The sequence below is a fragment of the Parasteatoda tepidariorum genome, chromosome 12 (genome assembly GCF_982258835.1).
Source record: "Parasteatoda tepidariorum strain Cologne lab strain chromosome 12, Ptep-v5.0, whole genome shotgun sequence".
NCBI classification, from domain to species: Eukaryota; Metazoa; Arthropoda; class Arachnida; order Araneae; family Theridiidae; genus Parasteatoda; species Parasteatoda tepidariorum.
In genome coordinates this window covers 36,995,485-37,014,888 of record NC_141766.1, presented here as the reverse complement: position 1 = coordinate 37,014,888, position 19,404 = coordinate 36,995,485, and the positions used below count along the sequence as shown (strand labels likewise).

Sequence of the window (19,404 nt, the reverse complement as noted above, 5' to 3'; positions counted from 1 at the left end):
TGTATAGAATTCATGAACAAATTGAAATTCGGCATTTAATTAAAATTCATCAAATAATAAAATTAATAAAGTTCTCAAAGAAAAAAGCTTAAGATATAATGTTGATCGAAATTAACGAGGTTGATTCATTTTTCAATTAAAAAAAGTTTGTAAGAACATGTCAACTTCATTAGGTAATATTATATTTTACCTCAGAACTGACTTAATACAGTAGAGAACCAATTATCCGCGATGCTCGGGACCATCGCTATCCCGGATATCTGAATTTCCCGGTTTTCTGGATCGACCAATAAGTGTCGTTAATCGATGTTTCATCGAACCCGAAGTACAAGGAAAAAGTGTAATGCATAAAGTAAGAGAAAAAAGAAAGGTACTCCTAACTTTAAAAAGAAAAAAAAAAACGTTAGAAATATAACATTTAAAAGAATAAAAAAATTTGCAAGTTTAGACAAGAAAATCAAGTTTAAAAAATACAAAATTCTCATATTTATTTTTTAAAAATAATTACAATTCCTAAATTAAATAATATAAACAAAATCAATGATTAAATAACGCAATATATTTCATACCTAATTAAACGGGGGGGGACGATATAATAAAAGGAAAACTTATTAATCTAAATAAAAACACTTGAAAATTATCGAACCGAAACGATAGTTAAAAAAGGCACCAGCATAAATATTAAAACCCGGAACAAGGCAAGATCAACGGAATTCAAAACAAAAAAAAAACTAATGATAAAAAGAATTAATTTATTGAGCGCGAAATTTATCGCGAAAAGAAAAAAAATCAAACGTAGTGGAATCAGAAAAACAAAACTGCAATCTGCTTCATAAAATAATCCTATGTTTAAATTAATAAACAATTCTCCTTCTATTTTATTTTTTTTTTTTTGTTGATAAAAACAAGATTTTTAATTACAGCAGATGTGATTCCACACCAAGAAAAACTTGCAATTGATACCGCACTTCCAAAGAATGAGAATTCATTCCTCAACTTCAAGGATGAGTCCAATTCCCGCTTTTTTCATTCTAGTTTAAAATGGCGGGAAAATTGAGCAAAATTTTTCCCGGTTTTCTGGTTTCCCGGTTATCTGGATACCGGATAAATGGTTCTCTACTGTACAATATATTCTGTAATTTTTAATCCTATTTTTATTAAAAATAAGAAAACCAAAAACAACAAAAATAAATAAATTTTAAACAATACACTCATCTTGAATAACTAATACTCTAGAATCATTCCTTCACTTTAGCACCATTCCCTCATTTTATACAGTAGTGAAGGAATGACAAATTTAATAAAATTTAAAAATAGCAGCTATGCTGTGTTGATTTCTGAAATCAGTCACATACAATTACATTGATACAAAAAAGCAACATATAATTATCCACTTTTTCAATAGGATTATATTTTATTTTACTTTAAAAAAAGACATAAGGGAATGACCAATTTAAAAAACTTTGCATGGTTTGATGCATTTAAATTTATTCCACAGCAAAGCTTTTGAAAGTTGAAGCTGAAAATATACTGCAATTTCATTCTATGATACTGGTTGCAAACTACTAGTTATTAAAATATTTTTCATTAAAATATTTTTAATCTGTGAGGATTGTGGGTTGTAAATACATAGTTGTGAGGGAATGATGCAACACACTAGAGACAAAGTTTATAATAGTGCTATGGTAATACTTTTTATCAGAAATCAAATTTAAAACTGATTTTCTAAATTCTATATTTCAATATTCTGAAATGAAAAATACAAATTCGTAAACTTATTTCCTTTTATTTCAGAAAAAAAAATTATTTTTTTTTAAATCAGCAGTGGGGACAAGTGAGGGAATGACAAATTGGTACATTTTAATTACCTAAAATAAATAAAAAATTAAAATTGATAATTTTATTTTTATTCTTTTGTTAACCTGCATTCTGAAAGACACTTTCCCCTAAAAAAAATTTCATAAGTCCTAAAACCAGGGGATTTTTGAAAAAACCTAACCTGCCCGGGTTTTTTCAATAAAACCCGGGGGAAATTGGGTTTTTTCATTTAGTACTCATAAACTAATTACTGTGAAGTGAAAATATTTTTATTTATTAAATAGTGATGTATAAGCTTAAAAATAGAAATGAATCCAAAAAAGTTTATATAAAATATATATATTAAAATTAAAATAAGTTTAAAGAATGCACTACCACTAATACATGTTTGAATCTTTATTCTTAAATACATTATGTTTCATAATTTTTAACTGAAGCACTATAAAATATAAATGCAACAGTAATATAAAAGGAACAAGTTTATTAATCTTTTTGTTTTCGTTTGTTGTTTATGTGTATATATATATTACTTATTACAAATTTATAATCAGTAAAAACAAAAATTTCATCTGACTTTTACCGTTAATAAAATTAAACTGGAATAAATATTTAATGGTCTTCCATGTTTTCATAATACGATTAATAGAAAGTGAAATTAAAATTACTTATAATTATACAGAGTATCAGTTACTTGTCCCAATTTTCAAATATTAGAAAAAAGACTGCATCTTCAGATAAATTTTAACTTTATAATTTCAAAAAACAAATTAATCTTAAAATTACAAAAAAGCATATATAAAAAGTTTTAGCTTATTTTTTTAAATCCAGAAAATAAAACTTTGAATTTGTTAATTGTTGTTTAATGTTTGAATTTGTTAATTGTTGTTTAATGTATCACTTAATAGAAAATGTTTTTTCATTTGCTTTCAATATTTTTAAACACAATTAAAATAAGCAAAATAAATTGTATTCAAATAAAATCTTGAAAATAATATTTAAAAAATCTTAAAAGTAATATTTAAATTTTTAACTGTTTTTTAATGGTGATAAACTTTCTCCAAATAGTTAAAAATTGTCAGCAGATGTTAAGAGTTAACTTAAAGATCCATTTTTTAATTTATTATTATTATCATACAGCAGATTCAAAGTGTCTACATTTCTCTCTTAGATGGTGATCAATTTTACGCTTGTTTTGTAGCTTTATTCCTAATGTATTTTGCAGTTTACTCAACACCAAACTGAAAGTTGAAAAGTGTCTTTCGATAGAGACAGAGAATGCTGGTGCTGAGTGTAAAAGAAAAAAGAATTGGCAGGAATTTTGGGGAAACTTGGATTTTTTTTTGCCATAATTTTCCACTATTTTTTGATGAAAACTGTAGAATAACGGTGGTAAGCATTATTGATTTTGGAAAGTATTCAGGATCCGTAATTTTGAATGTCATAACACCTGGCAGAAATTCTGGATGATGCTTAGAAAGACAGTTTTATGCTAATTCATCTTGTTCATCATTTAAAAATTGTCCCCTTGTTTCGGGATCCAGGATGCATATGCTAATAAATGAGGTGACCGAACAGATTGATGGAATCTTTATACATAATTTTTATGGGGTTCCAATTCATCACACGATAGTAAGTTAATTCAGAACAGCTTCTGAAATTGAAATGTTTTCCGATTGAAGCTTTTTTAAAGCTACAGAAACAATTGATATCTGCTTTTCCAAATTGATAGTTGTAAAGCCCAACATTATTTAATATATCTGACATATTATTATTAGATTCATTTTGATGTTCAAGAGCAACCTCTTGCTATTTATGATAATTATTGGCAAGAGTTGTTACACGGTCACAAAATGAACTCCACCTAGTATCATTTATTTGGTAAATGGGGCATCAAGGAGTTTTTTTTTTTCATTCGCCCATCCATGTGCTTGATGCACATTTCTAAAATATTTGTTTACTTCCACGATGCGTCCAATGATAGTATTAGGAGATAATTCTTTTTCAACCAAATTTTAAAAAAAAAAGAAACAATTTGTGAAAAAACCCATTAAGTGGGTTTTTTCAAGATGGGCCAACCCAATAAAACCAGGGCGGGTTTTTTCAAAGTGGGCCCACGTGGCAAACCCTGCATAAAACAAACAAAGTACACTGTGGACATGAAAATGACTGCTTTTGTGAGAATGGCCCATATATATATATATATATATATATATATATATGTATGTATATATATATGTTTATATGTATATATGTGGACTTTCTTAGTGTAACATCTCAGAATATTACATCACTCTCCATTATGTAATACTTTAAGAGATTTCATCATCCTTCTTGACATTGAGAGGCGCCAGCCAGTCCCGAAGGGAAACTCCCGAATTTATAATTAACTCTTACTCTATACCATAGAACAATCTAATTCTTAGTCACATGCATTCCGGAGACCACTGCGCGAAGGCAGCTCTCACGAGTCATGTCAATAATGTTAACTGCTATATCCTTCTATCCTTTTTATTTCTATTAAATTGTTATGTTTGTTAAATTATCGTCGTTATTTACTCCTATGCTGCACTAACTCCCACAAATAATGGGGGCTTACGACCGTGATTTGAACTGCGAGCTGTAACTATTTCTGAACTTTGAAATCTTTAGCCAAACAACTTCGAAATCCCGAGCAGGGGATATTTTTCAGCCAAATAACTTTTGAAATCCCGAGAAGGGGACATTCAGCGAAAATTGGAGGGAAAAAAAAACTAAATTCTGTACTCGAGAAGGAGCTGCAGATTTTGTTCCTGTTTTAAATCCCGAGTAGGGGAATCACCGAACTGTTCACCGAATCACTGAAATTCTACGCTCTTGGAGGATCAGGAGAAGTGCAGCAAAAAATCAGCGACTGGAGAAAAGCAGCAGAGAGACCTCTGAACTCTCCTAAATCAGCAATAACCGGATCTGTCGCGAAGGACAGAATTGATCCAGAAACTTTCCTGAAACTTTCGAATTATCCTGAAAGCTCCTGAAATTATTGGAGTATCCTGTGCAAATCAACAAGACAGTCCACTTTTCCGGGAAGTGCAATCGTGAAATCCTCGGAGTCACCGAAAAGGGATACGAATCTGGTTTGAATCAACGAAACATTGGATTACCATTGGACACTGAGAGTCTCTTCAATCAAGGTAGGAAATTTTCAATTTTAAAAATGTATAAAAATTCAAAGAACGAAGACCTAGTAAAAGTATTAGAGGAAATAGGAGGCAGCGCAGACAGCAGCGATAATATAGTTAAATTAAAAGAAAAAATTGAATGTTCCGAAATATTTAAGAATGATTCTGAATTTGTCAAAAATTTGATAACTAACGCCGTAGAAGAAAGAGTACAAACAGTGGACAGGGAACTTAAACAAAGCAAAATTCAAGTTGAGTAAGAAAAACTAAAATTAGAAATACTCGAGAAAGAAATGCTTTTATTAGAGGCAAAAAACAAAGCATTTGAAATTGACCCTCCCAAAACAATAAATGATACACCTGAAACAAACATTGAGAATCTAATTCATAGCATTAAAACTCTATCTCTTCCAGTTCCATCGAAACCTGAAAACTTTAATCAATTTTTTTCATCGTTGGAAAGAGCTTTTAATACGAAAAACATAAACGAGGGGCTTAAAGCCGAAATCTTAATCAATATGCTAGGTGAAAAAGCAAGCAGCATCTTGTTATACATTGAAGATGATGATTTGAAAAACTACGAAAAATTAAAAGCTTTAATATTGCGCGATTTTCAACAAACTCCCCAAGAATGTTTGAATAACTTTCAAAATGCCTCAAAATTTAAAGAAGAAACATATATTCAATTTGTTAGTCGCTTAAATTCACATCTCAAGTATTATTGCAAATTACGTAAAGTTGAAACATTTAAATCATTATGCAACTTAATCATATCCGATAAAATAATTGAGACATTAAATAAAGAGATGGCGAGTCATATTTTAATCCGTCAGGAAGAAAATTGGTTTAATCCTGTCGAGTTAGCACGAGAATTAGACATTTACACTACGTCAAAAAATATGCCTTACAGAGAAGTTTCCAATACCCATTTATAAGGGCAGAACACTTTTTTTCACAGCGAGAACAGAGATTTCAGAGAAAACCACCCGGATCGTTTTTTTTCAAACGATAAATAAACAAAATAGAGAGGAGAAACAAGGCTACATTTGCAGAGAAATCAATCATTTTGCGAGGTACTGCTCAAAGAAATCGAATAAAACATATGATTCCAGAAGCGATAAATCAGAAACAAAAAATGCCTCTCCCAGTGATAACTTAAAAATTCAAAGCTTTAGTGTAAATACATGCAAACCATCTGGAGAAAATAATTTTAAACAGGAGTAATTATTTTTTATTTATTTATTAATTAGCAGTGCAGCTTCATAATGTATAATTTAATGTTAAATTTTTTATGTACCTATTATTAATTGGAGTGAATGCCTTCCTGGAACAAAATTTGTAACTCTAAATATCTTAAATGATCTATATTAAATAAATAGTTTTAACACCTTGCAATTAGTGATCATTCTAATGATCTTGTTCTCTTACTTAAGAGTATATTATTTTTAATTGTTATTCATTTTTATTCTTATCTTAATGTGTGTGGTGATGAACTGAACATCACCACACTTATACAGATCCATATGTCTTTAATTCCCAATGAGTCAGGGTTGAAGGTCAGCGCTGCAATTTGTGAACATTTAACTTGTGATGCAATGATAAATTCAACTATTTACGAGCAATTAATAAAACTAAGTCAGCTTTCTTCAAGTGTAAATACTCAAATCGTAACTACTAAGAGTGAAGATTTTTATGAATGTTCTTGTTTCAATATTAATGATTCTTGCTCTTGTGAATGTTTTTTATTTAATATCAACAATGTGTCTAGTAATGATGAACTTGATTTATCTCATATTAATGACTCTCATGTTAAAAATGAACTGTCAGTATTGATTAATGATTATAAACCAAACAAAATTAAAGACACTAAGTTAACAATGAAAATTATTTTAAAAGATGAAATCCCAGTATGTCAAAGGGCTAGACGTTTATTTTTTCTGAGAAACAAAAAGTGAATGATCAAATATCAGAATGGTTAAAAACAGAGATAATTAGAGAGAATTGTTCTGATTATTGTTCCCCAATAGTTCTATGCAAAAAGAAAGATGATAGCTTAAGATTATGCATAGATTACCGGAAATTAAATTCAAAAACAATTAAAGATAGATACCCCTTACCTGTTATTGAAGATGTGTTAGACCAATTACAGGGTTCTAAAATTTGTAGCAAAATTGATCTCAGGAACGGGTTTTTCCATATAGACGTGGACGAGGATAGTAAAAAGTACACCTCATTTGTAACACCTGATGGGCAGTATGAGTTTAATAAAGTGCCATTTGGGTTGTGTAATAGCCCTAGTACATTCCAGAGGTACATCAATTATGTGTTTCGTGATCTTCTTAGAGAAGGTATTGTTGTCATATTCATGGATATTTTTATACCCGCAGAAAGTGAAATAGACGCACGGAACAGGTGAACGAAAGTATTGCAAACTGCATCCGAATAAGGACTAGAACTTAATTTAAAGAAATGCCAATTTTTGATGTCTAAAATTAACTTTTTGGGTTATATTATTGAGAACGGTACCATTAAACCCTCTTCCCAAAAAACATTAGCTGTTCAAAATTTTCCTGTACCTAAATCTACTAAACAGGTGCAGAGTTTTCTTGGGTTAACCGGATATTTTAGGAAATTTATTTTTAACTATGCTTTAATTGCTAAACCATTAAGTGATTTACTTCGGGATAACAGTGTATTTTATTTTGGCCCAGAACAACAGACAGCAAACAAAAACTGTCAACAAAAACAGAAACAAAAAAACAAAACAAAAACTTTAAAACAAAAACTTTCTGAAAATCCATTACTACACATTTTTAAACAAGGAGCAAAGCTTGAGTTACATACCAATGCAAGTAAATTTGGGTATGGTGCTATTCTTTTCAAGCAATCTGATGATAACAAATTACACCCAATACACTATATGAGTAAAAAAACGACTCCTCAAGAGGAGAATAATTCAAGTTATGAACTTGAAGTGTTGACTATAATTGAGGCTTTGAAAAAATTTCGAAATTATTTGGTGGGAAATAAATTTAAACTAGTAACAGACTGTTCAGCTTTCCAAAAGACTATGAGTAAAAAACAATTAACTCCTAAAATTGCTAGATGGGCATTATTTTCGGAAGATTTTGACTATGAAATTGTACATCGCCCAGGTAAACAAATGAAACATGTTGTTTAAGTTGTTTTGACTAACCTCTAAAATTATTACTAACCAAATAAATGATGAATATATTAACTCTATTAAACAACTTTTGGAAAATAAATCGATTGATGATTTTCAGTTAAAAAATAATGTTTCATACAAACTTGAGAATGATAATTATTTACTAGTGGTTCCACAACAAATGCAAACCGACATTATCAAATCTACACATGCTAATGGTCATTTTGGTATAACTAAAACTCTTGATGTACTTAAACAAAACAATTATTTTTCAGATATGAAGAAATGTGTTGAAAATGTTATAAATAATTGTGTAGAGTGCATATTAGTAAATAGGAAGGCAGGAAAACGAGAAGGGTTTTTGAACCCGATTCCTAAAAATAATATTCCCTTAGATACTTACCATATTGATTTCATTGGTCCCATGCCTTCAACTAATAAAAACTATAAACATATTTTTACCATGGTAGACGCTTTTACCAAATTTGTTTGGCTCTACCCAACCAAATCAACGTCAAGTCTAGAGGCAATAGATAAGTTAAAAGCTCAACAGATAACTTTTGGGAATCCTTCATGAATAATTACTGAGAGAGGTACTGAGTTTACTTCAACAGATTTTGAGACTTATCACCAAGATGAAGGTATCGAATATATGAAAATAACAACAGGTATTCCTCGTGGTAATGGACAAGTGGAAATAATGCATAAGATCCTCATATTGATACTGGCAAAACTATCGATAAAAGATCCTACTAAGTGGTACAAATTTGTTCCAACAGTACAGCGTACCATTAATTCTACAGTTTCTCAGAGCACTCAGATAACACCTTTCCAGCTGTTGACCGGAGTGAAAATGAAAACCAAAGAGGACTTACAAATTCTGGAGAAAGAACATATAGAATCATTTATCCAAAATAGAGAGAACATTCGAGAAGAAGCCAAAAAGAATATTTTGAAGATCCAAGAAGAGAACCGCAGGCAGTACAATAAAAGAAGAAAGAAAACCAACGAATATCGAATAGGAGACTTAGTTGCAATCTAGAGAACTCAGTTTGGATCTGGTCTCAAATTAAGACCCAAGTTCTTCGGTCCATACCAAATCACAAAAGTGAAGAAGAATGATAGATATGATGTGCTAAAAGTCGGGAATCACGATGGACCCAACAATACTTCATCTTCAGCTGACCACATGAAACCGTGGTCAGTAAATTAAAAATTGTTTTTATATTTTTATACTTTGCTTTCTCGTTCTTTTTCTTTTTTTTTTTCAGGTAACTATATCAAGGAGTTGTTCTGATAAAAATGAGGACATTTTGTTGTCCGGATCGCCGAATTATGTGGACTGTCTTAGTGTAACATCTCAGAATATTACATCACTCTCCATTATGTAATACTTTAAGAGATTTCATCATCCTTCTTGACATTGAGAGGCGCCAGCCAGTCCCGAAGAGGAAGTCCCGAAGGGAAACTCCCGAATTTATAATTAACTCTTACTTTATACCATAGAACAATCTAATTCTTAGTCACATGCATTCCAGAGACCACTGCGCGAAGGCAGCTCTCACGAGTCATGTCAATAATGTTAACTGCTATATCCTTCTATCCTTTTTATTTCTATTAAATTGTTATGTTTGTTAGATTATCGTCGTTATTTACTCCTATGCTGCACTAACTCCCACACATATATATATATATTTATATAAACATGCATATAAATAGATTAAATATTATAAAATAGGTTATAAAAAATTTGTTTAATATGTATTCTCTTTCATGGATATAAATAAGAAAAAAATACATATTTTTCTATGATTAGTCTTCACTCGTCAGTACAACACTGGATAGCATTAAATTCATTTTATAAGGCAATAGATCTTTTTTATAAATGCAAGAAATAAAAATATTTTTTACGTATGTAATTTAAAACATTTAACTAAGCAATTACAAGTATTGAAACAAAGAATTTACCTGATTTTCAGAATCATTTTGTGTTTCTTTCCAGCAAAGGAAACACTCTTTAGCAGTACGCTTGAAGTATAAATGTAGAGAATCTGTTTGTATTGGCCCATTTTCTTGATTTGACAAAACAATATCAAAATTGCCAATTCCATAAAGACATGGTGTATTTCTTAGCTTCAATATGCCTTGAAAATTTTGAATGTGACGAGAAAATTGGTCATCTTCCGGCAGACAACATCCAACTCTTCCTAAAAAAAAAAAATAATAAAACAAATAAGAGAATTTTCAATACTAAGAAAGGAAGAAATATGCTACATAAAGCCAGAAAAGCATGCCCAAATCTCTTTAATTTTCAAACTAAAAACATTAACTGAAGTGAAGATTTTTCAAACAATTCAGTTTAAAGTTTCTACATGATCCTATAATTACCTATTTGGTTCAAATTTAGTTTTGCAATGTATAAAATAATTCATAACAGATTTATTGTCCATCTGCACCTAATGCTTGGGTATTTTTTTTTTTTTTGCAAACCACTTTTGATGGATTTTTATTCAATGTCGAAAATGGAATCAAATATTGTAATTCTATAATAGTCAAACTTCACTTGTATTAAGGTCATCTTTTTAACACACATCATACATTCAATGCATTTAACTGCAAATCTATATGAAATATTTACTCTAAGGCAACTGTTTTGTTATGCGCCTGTACTAGATGCGACTTTACACATTGTCGACTCCCGGGCACTCGCACTGGCGGCGGTTCTATTTAGCAACTGTTTCATCGTCTAATCTGGTAGTCCTCTATCTCCTAATCTGCTGAGAGGCAACCCTATGCCCGCCTCATTTTTTTTAAACTCGCTCAAAAATCGTAAACAAATACCGCCATTATGGATATTTTTAAAAGTTGCGTGTTACCTGAGTTAGGTAAAAATTTTACTCTCGTTTTTGACGAAAAAAGTTCAAATGATGATCAAGTAGTAATTCGTTCTTCAATGGAGGAAGAAGACATAGAAAAATTTGTGGAAGCATATAGCGACATTACCCACACATGTTGGAATGTTTACTACCACAGAACAAATTTATCAAGGTGAGTTTCATTTTGCAAATTGATGTATTAATAAATGTTTAAAATATGCTTTCGCCGTATTGAAATTTTGCTTAAATGAATATGTTTTTTTCTGTTGAACCACTTTTCTTTTAGAATGAATTTAAAAACTTGTATTTAGTTATGTTAATTTAATCCACAAACATTATTTTGAGACATAGTTAGAGAAAAGGATAATCTTTCCCCATATATACTTATCCAGCTTTTCTATACAATTCAGTATAGATAAATATTATAATTGCAAAAAAATATACCTACTATTATGGAGAGACTTAAATTTATTTTTATACTTTTGCAAAAGTATTTAATGAACTTAGATGTTCAAATATTAGAAAATTGCTAGGAGGCATTTAGTTACTCTCTAAAAGATTTCATTTTAATCTTCGAAACTTCCTTTATCACTTGTTTTTGAAAAATATAATGTTATCGATTTATAATAATAGCTTTTGATTATATTTTAGGTCAAGCAGAATTTTTTTGAATACTTCAATGATGGATTTACCGCAACCAATGCCAAACGTTTCCACGAGGATTGCCTTCTAAGAACTGAAGTAAAAGTCGAGGATTTAGCAAATTCCGCAATAAACCCTACACAGCGGTGCATCACACATCTTTACAATACCTGGCATGACATTAATTTAGGCTCAGTGTCTCTTCCGTTTGAGAAAATTGATGAAAAATCTAAAGAATATGAAGAGAAAGGTAATTTCATATTAATTTATTCTCATTATTACAAATCCTATTTCCTAATGGAATTGTTTTTGTTGAAATATAACTTTTTGTGGAGATTTTTCTTTTTTTACACATAAGAAACCAAAAAGTAAATTGTTTGATTTAGTTTCATAAAATTGTTCTAGGGGCAACTGTGGTACATGATTTTAATGGAACATGGGCTGTGCTAGTGGTGACAGCGATTATGAAGAGAGTTCATAATTTGAATTGGGCCTCCGAGATAATTTTTGTAGATTCAACTGCCAGTTGTGAAAGGAGTGGTGCTACCTTGACAATACTTTTAACAGCAACAAAAATTGGAGCACTACCAATTGCTACAATAGTACATGAAAACCAAAGCACTGACAGTATACAGCAGCTTTTAGTTTACTAATGAAGGAATTTTCTACTTGTTTCGGAAATAAAAAGGTAAGCTCAATTACATTTCTAAGTAAAATGTTTTAAAATATGAATTTTATTCAAATTTCTAAAATGATATTATTTCCTAATTATGAAGCATTTGCTATTCCTTAATATCTTTATTAAATCAAAAGTTTTTATTCAAATATGACATTTCTTCTTTTTCCATCTTGGGTTAAAATTCAAAGAAAAAAAAGTTATAATAATAATACATGTAATGCTGTAAAAAGCATTGTACATTCTTAAAATAAAAATTAAGTAAAAGCTAGTGCATGAATAATCATACAGCTGATTATAAACAGTGGAATTCAAGATATGCAGAAATTTTACTTCTTTTGATGTAAATATTACTAAATCTACATTGAATTAAATCTCATGTAATTTAAATACAAACATACAATATATTGAAAACAAAGCCTTTGTTATAAAAATTATCAAATGTACTTGCTTAGTAAGATGACAATGGAGTGGAATATCCCATAACATTTTTATTCAAATATAAGACATTCAATCTAATTGTAAACAAACCTCCTTAGGTAAACATTCTCATTATTGAATGTTAACAGTATAGCATACAGTTAAGAACTAAGTAAAAAATGTTCTATTTACTTTTTAATCATTTTACAATTCTGGTGATATTTAATAGAACTTACAAATATTAAGATGTTATATATTTTTTTCTTTTAAAAGTACTTTCTTAGTTATGGTAACATATTTTGTCAGTCAGCTTGGAAAAAATATCTTTCTTGTAAAATTTGGTTAATAAGGGGCAGAAATAAGTTGGGAGTATCACTGCATAATTAATTTTTCTAATGCCAGTGAAGAAAAATATATTAATTATAAGGCCATTAATTACTACTTGGCTCTGCCTCATACTAACTTATGCTCATGGACCATAATGATTACTCTTAAAAACACAATTGCTTTGAATTATTGGTTTCTTTTTGTTTCATTGTAATTGCTTTTGTTCCAATAAAACAATATTTTTTGATTGAAGTGCTATATTTAATTGGAATACAGTTTTCTACAATATTGGCCCTATTCTCTGCTACGTTTTATGATCTCATCTTTAGGATGTAGTATTTGTAGAAGTTGTTTCAGTAGAAGATTCTCTTATATTGATTTTTGTTATAGTCATATCTTTTAACTTATTCTTTAACCCTTTGCGGTTCTATTAAGTTTATACATGGGTCATATGGGGCAGAATTTCATAAATAATTTTCTAGCTGACTCTATTTAATATTAATTTACAGGATAAGCAGAGTAAAAAATTTGTAAATGCATTTTGTGGTTAAAATTTGAACTATGTGTAATTAAACTTTGTAATATTGTACTCTTTTTAATATTTAGTCACCAATAGTCTTTATGACTGATGACTCAACGGCTGAGAAGAATGCCCTGAAAAATGTTCATCCTTCTTCGATTCAACTTCTTTGTCATTTTCATGTTGCTCAGGCGGAGTGGAGATGGATACATTGCTGTAAGAATATTGACATGGAACTAAAGCCAGTGCTCATGAAGATGTTTCAAGCAGTAAGGAAACATATATATATATATATATTTAAGAGGTTTTTTAATTTTCAAAAGCTTTAAAATGTAAGAAAGGTTCTACAGAATGAATAATTTTAGAAAAAATATCTTGCACCCCATATTGGTAAAGGTTTTGCAAATTTGGAATTGTCTTTTCAAAAAAAAATTTTTTTTTAATACATTTTGAATTTGTAAGCATTACACGCTTTTACTTTCAGGAATATTTTTGAATTCTTTTATAAGTTTATAATTTAAGAAAAAAAATCTATTTTTATACCAATGTTCTTATACTAAACTATTTTTTATTTTCTTTAATTGTGAAGGAAGAAAGTTTAATTTTAAAATTATTATTACAAGCAGTTTTTAAATCTTAACTGAAACCACAAAAAAAAGCTCCCAGTTGATAACCACTGTTATATAAGTTAACTTTAACATCAAAAAAATTATTACTAATTGTTAATTTCACTTTGTATACATAATTGATCTGATCAACTTAAGTTTTAGAACTTACAAAGCGACTTATTATTTCAGGTCATGTATGCTGTGGAAGAAAGTAAATTACAGTCAGCCTATAATGAGATGAAAAATGCCATAGCAGCCCATCCTGAATATTTGAGGCGCTTTGAAGCTTTCTTCCAGCGGCGGAAAGAATGGACCTCTGTAGATCGGCAAAAATATTTGATACGAGGCCACAATACCAATAATTTTGCCGAGGCCTCTATCCGAATACTGAAAGATGTTGTGCTGTATCGAACGAAGGCATTTAATAGTGTGGCTCTTGTTGACTTTGTTGTGTCAGAGTGGGACAACTATTTACTAATGAAATTGTTAGATTTTGCTAATGGTAGAAGGACCACTCTGTACACAAAGTCAGCTGAGGATATAAACATTCCTTTTCAGGAATGCATAAGAGTGGACAATAGTACCTATACTGTGCCAAGTGCAACAAAAATTGATACCTTTTATGAGGTGAATACCGAAATTGGCCATTGTACGTGCGTGAGTGGGCGGACTGGTGCTTTTTGTAAGCACCAGTTATATTTGCATCATAAATTAAATGTGCCCATCCCAACAGTGCCAATATTAGATGCGAATGAGCGACAATATTTGGCCTTTTTAGCATTAGGTGAGAAATGCCCTCCTGTAGAGTTCTATAAAAAAATGGACACCATTGCTGATAACAACAATGTAAATTCTTCTGATATATTTGCAGTTAATATGGAGAATTCCATACTTCAGCCTGAACACCAGGAAATGCCAACTGTTGTTCCTGCATCAATAGAAGAGAAAGATGAGCTTTTGCAACAGTTTGCAATTTTACTTAAAGGCGACATTAGCAAATTAACTGTTTGCAAATTAACTAATGCAATAAAAAATACTGATAAATCCAAGGCTGGACTTGCATTGCCTAAAATGGCATATGCTTTGCAGGCGACTAAAAGAACGAAAAGGTCAAAAATTAAAGTTCAGCCAACCTCAATAGCCCGAAGACGTTATGGTGTATCTAGAACGAGCAATAGAATCCAGCAAGGAAGACCCATTAGAGAAAAAAGGAAACATTCATTATAAGATAATATTTTAAAAAATATCCGGCATGCTAAGAAGCATTGTGCTTAATCACTAACTTTTGTTTTCGAAAATCCATTTTGCTTTTTCTTTAGATATTTCTTTTTTTATTTCCGTTTTACTTCAGAAACAGACAGTTGGGATTTCCTGGTGTTCAGGCTGAAGTATGGAATTCTCCATATTGACTGCAAGTATATTAGAAGAATTTACATTGTCTTCATTAGTCCTTAAAATTTTGGAAGACATTTTAAGTGGTACAAATTATATATGTCTCATTTGTTTGAACTTTTTAACTCCAATAGCTTTTATTGTTTGTAATTCGCTTTATAATTTCAAACCTATATTATTAGGTTATATTTTTGTGTATCTGAAAGCTGTTTGACACTTTTTTTGTTTACTTCTATTACTTGCAGAATGTAAAAATTGTTTCATATCTAATAATAAAAATCTTACTCTTGCTGTGCTAAGTGATTGTAAATGTTTGATGTTTACTTCTTTAATTACACAAGCAGTATTTTTTTGTTTTCATTTTACAGATCATAAAAAGTTTTATATAATAAAATTGTGTTCATCTAATAAATATATATTAATTGCTACAAAATTTTAACTATTGATGACCAAAAAGTTTATAAAAAAAAAGTAAAAAGGAGTAACTAAAATACAAGACAAATTTAACCATACAGTTATTAAAAATACTTGATACTATGTTAGCAGGGATCGCATTCCCCCTAAAATTCATAAAATTCCTAAAACTATGTGCAAACCCTAAAATTCCTAAAAATCTGATAAAATTTTGTTGGTGTTCCTAAAAAATTAGAGTTATAGGCTAAATATAAATAAAAAAGCAATAATCTAAAATATAAGAATTTAACTACATTAATTAAAACTATTTTAATTTTGCCACATGGGAATTCTGATCCTGAGAGAGGTTTTTTGATAAATAAAGCAATGCTTAATGTAAGTCACCATGAGAATACTATTATGTCTCTTAGACTAATCAAAGATACCATTCGAGGAGTGTTGAAGATCACCACAACACTATTGAGGGCAGTTAAAGAATATATTAGTAAAATGATCATAATTAATTTGTTTTTCTTTAACTTCTAATATAAATTGATGATTTGAAATCTAATAATATCACTCAATAGTTTTTCTTAATAAAATAAGGTGAAGGGTAATAATAAAGTTTCGATTAAGAAGGTAAAAATCAAATAAAAAAGCATTCTATTTTAGAGAGGAAGGTTTTTTTTTTAAAAAAATTACTATAGAATCGAAATAGAAATTTAATTTATGGTAATTTTAATTAAAGGTATGCAGATTATTTGCTCTGATTTTTCGAACTATTTTTTTAATACTTTTATTGTTTATATAAACATTGCAGAGGATGAGAAAGGGAATTGTTTACAGTATATGTAACTTTAGTTAGCAATATTTTTGTCATGATTTCCTTCAATTTTACCTGATATTAAATTTTGGAAACTTTTCTGTGTACTTTAATAGTACATATAAGTATCAGAGATATGAGAATTTAAATTGTTTAAAGTATATACAATTTAAGACAGTATTATTTTTGTTAATATTTAAGTTGATACAGTTTTTACATGGTATATTTTTACTTCATAAATGATTAAATCATTTTCCGTATACTTAATCTGATAAGGATAGGAAAGAAATGAAACTGTGAATTTTTTAAATATATATATCGCTTATAATAATTTTAAGTTTCGTAAAGTTTTAGTCAAATATTCCTTAATTTTTTATTTGGCGTTGCATTTTAATTTGCAAATTGTTTTGGATTTAATAAAGTATATTTAATTTTTCCAAGTTGGTGTTAATTTATTTTTTCTCTTGATTTATTCTCCCTTTTGCCTGTTCTTGAATTATGCACTTATTTTTTGATAAGTAATATGTTAAGTAGAAATTTCATTTTTACACTTTAGAGATTTCATACTTGACTTAATAAATTTCAGAGCTTTATTTTATGGCTTGCAATTATTGATGATATGTAGGATAAATAAGAATAATATTCTGTTACGTAATAAACTACCGTGTGATCTGTTTTTATCCTAGCAAAATCATATATTACCCCTAAAATTTACCTAAAATTTTTTGAAAAAAATTCCTAAAATTACCCTAAAATTTTAAAAAACTTTGCTGCTACCCCTGTGTTAGTATGTTATCTAATAAATTTTTGTAACTGTCAAGTTCTAAGTCCTCTTTAATTTTAATGTAATAGAAAATATTTGTTAAAGAATTTGTATCAAAACAATTTTTAATAATACTATATATGACTTCAAGATATTTAAGGAAAAGTGAGACTAAATAAAGAAAAATTAAAGCATGATTGGCAGGTGCAGATAAATTTCAACTTGAAATAGTCATTGCTTTCATTAGATAATGCTAACTTCAGCCATTTTTGTAACGTAGGCAATACTGTTCTCATATAAATTATACTTCTTCTTTTTCCCCTCAAATGTGACAGTTTTTTAGTATCTTGTATGTACAATTAGCTAAACGCATTTTACTCTAATTTTAAAAAAAATTTCTTTTTACTATTAATATGGAAAAATGACCAAAATAACTTAAATTGGTAAAATTTTATTATTCAATGTGTATGGAGACCTGTCAGTGAAGGATTAAATAGCTAAATTATATTTTTAAGAGACAATCAGCTAATTTTATTTTAAAAGAGTGTAAGAGTTGGAATGAAAATTCAAGAAGCTGTTACATAAGTTAACATTTTAAGACTGCTTTAAAAAAGATTGATGCTGAAGAATCAAGAATATGAAATAATCAGGATATATAATATATATTCTAGGTATTTATTGAAGTTAACAATATAAAAAAAAATGGGGGGAAATTATTGTGGTTAATGCATAAATGTAGCTAGAATAGAAAAAGATCAAAACAAATTGAAAAATATTTGCATTATAATTAAAAGATATTTGCAAAGTCTTTAAAATAATTAAAATGAATATTTCTTAATTATTTTAAGTACTTCGTAAATATTTCTTATATATTTAAATATTTCTATTTCTCAATTATTGAAAGTATACACACATTATATTAACACAAATACTTTGCATTACTAAACATTGTGACCTTAAATATTAGAATCTTAATCCTTAATCAGCCCTTAAATCAGATTTGTCAAAAATAAATTACTCTCCCCACACGAAAAAAATCATTTATAAAGTCAATCGCAACAACTTCCCTGTCTTCAGAAGAAAAAAATTGCTTGAGACTTATAAAATGTGTAATAACTTCGACTGAGGGATTTAAAAAATAAATACTGAAGTACAAAAGCTTGTTGCATTACTAAATAGTGTCACATACTTGGCAAAGACTCCATAAATAATATTTTTTTTTAAATTAGAAAATAAATAGAAAGTTGCATCCTATTTCCAGAGAAAAAAACTAATATATAAAACCAACTAATTTTTTCGGAAACGTTGTGCGACTTATAAAACAAGTTTAAAACTAAAAAGTAAATAAGGTTTTAGGAAATATTTATAAGGCGACTGATAAACAACAATAATTTTAGTATTGAGTATAGTAAAGTGCGGCGAGCTCTCTGCATTTACAATAATTTTATAAAGAGACGAAAACTTATAAACAGCTAAATTTATTCAAATCTCATGTTTACTCATGCGTTACATTTTTCAAATGGCATCAATGTGGGAATCAAGAGCTAGTTATTCAAAGAGTATCTTAAATAAACACTGTTTAGCGACAGGCATTTGATGCTGTGTCAGTGAGCAACTGCTGCGCATGCGCGAAACAGTGTTCAAAGATTCTCACGAGAAAATGTGAGATCCGACTTGGCGAATACAATATTGGCGAATTTCAAAATACGTTGCCAAAGAGGTGCCCTGGAGTCACATTTTTCAAATGGCATCAATGTGGGAATCAAGAGCTAGTTATTCAAAGAGTATCTTAAATAAACACTGTTTAGCGACAGGCATTTGA

The 19,404-nt window shown here is 29.3% G+C and overlaps 2 protein-coding genes and 1 non-coding gene across 3 annotated transcripts in view; 2 read left to right on the top strand and 1 right to left on the bottom strand.

Annotated features, from left to right (window-relative positions):
- Window positions 1-19,404, bottom strand: part of LOC107444366 (E3 ubiquitin-protein ligase SHPRH) — a 142,771-nt gene that overhangs the window by 117,344 nt on the left and 6,023 nt on the right. Inside the window, exon 2 of the mRNA XM_071188261.2 lies at window positions 10,111-10,349. Within this exon, the coding sequence (XP_071044362.1) occupies window positions 10,111-10,349 (239 nt within the window). The remainder of the gene's footprint in view (window positions 1-10,110; window positions 10,350-19,404) is intronic.
- LOC122268374 (uncharacterized) lies at window positions 11,671-12,508 on the top strand. Its single transcript, XR_015430786.1, has 2 exons — window positions 11,671-11,910; window positions 12,066-12,508. It is a non-coding gene; the product is annotated as an uncharacterized LOC122268374 (transcript).
- On the top strand, window positions 13,198-15,585 carry LOC147801026 (uncharacterized). Its single transcript, XM_087155843.1, has 3 exons — window positions 13,198-13,293; window positions 13,690-13,872; window positions 14,401-15,585. The coding sequence occupies exons 2-3, from the start codon at window positions 13,705-13,707 to the stop codon at window positions 15,436-15,438; spliced, it is 1,206 nt and encodes a 401-aa protein (XP_087011969.1). The 5' UTR covers window positions 13,198-13,293; window positions 13,690-13,704; the 3' UTR covers window positions 15,439-15,585.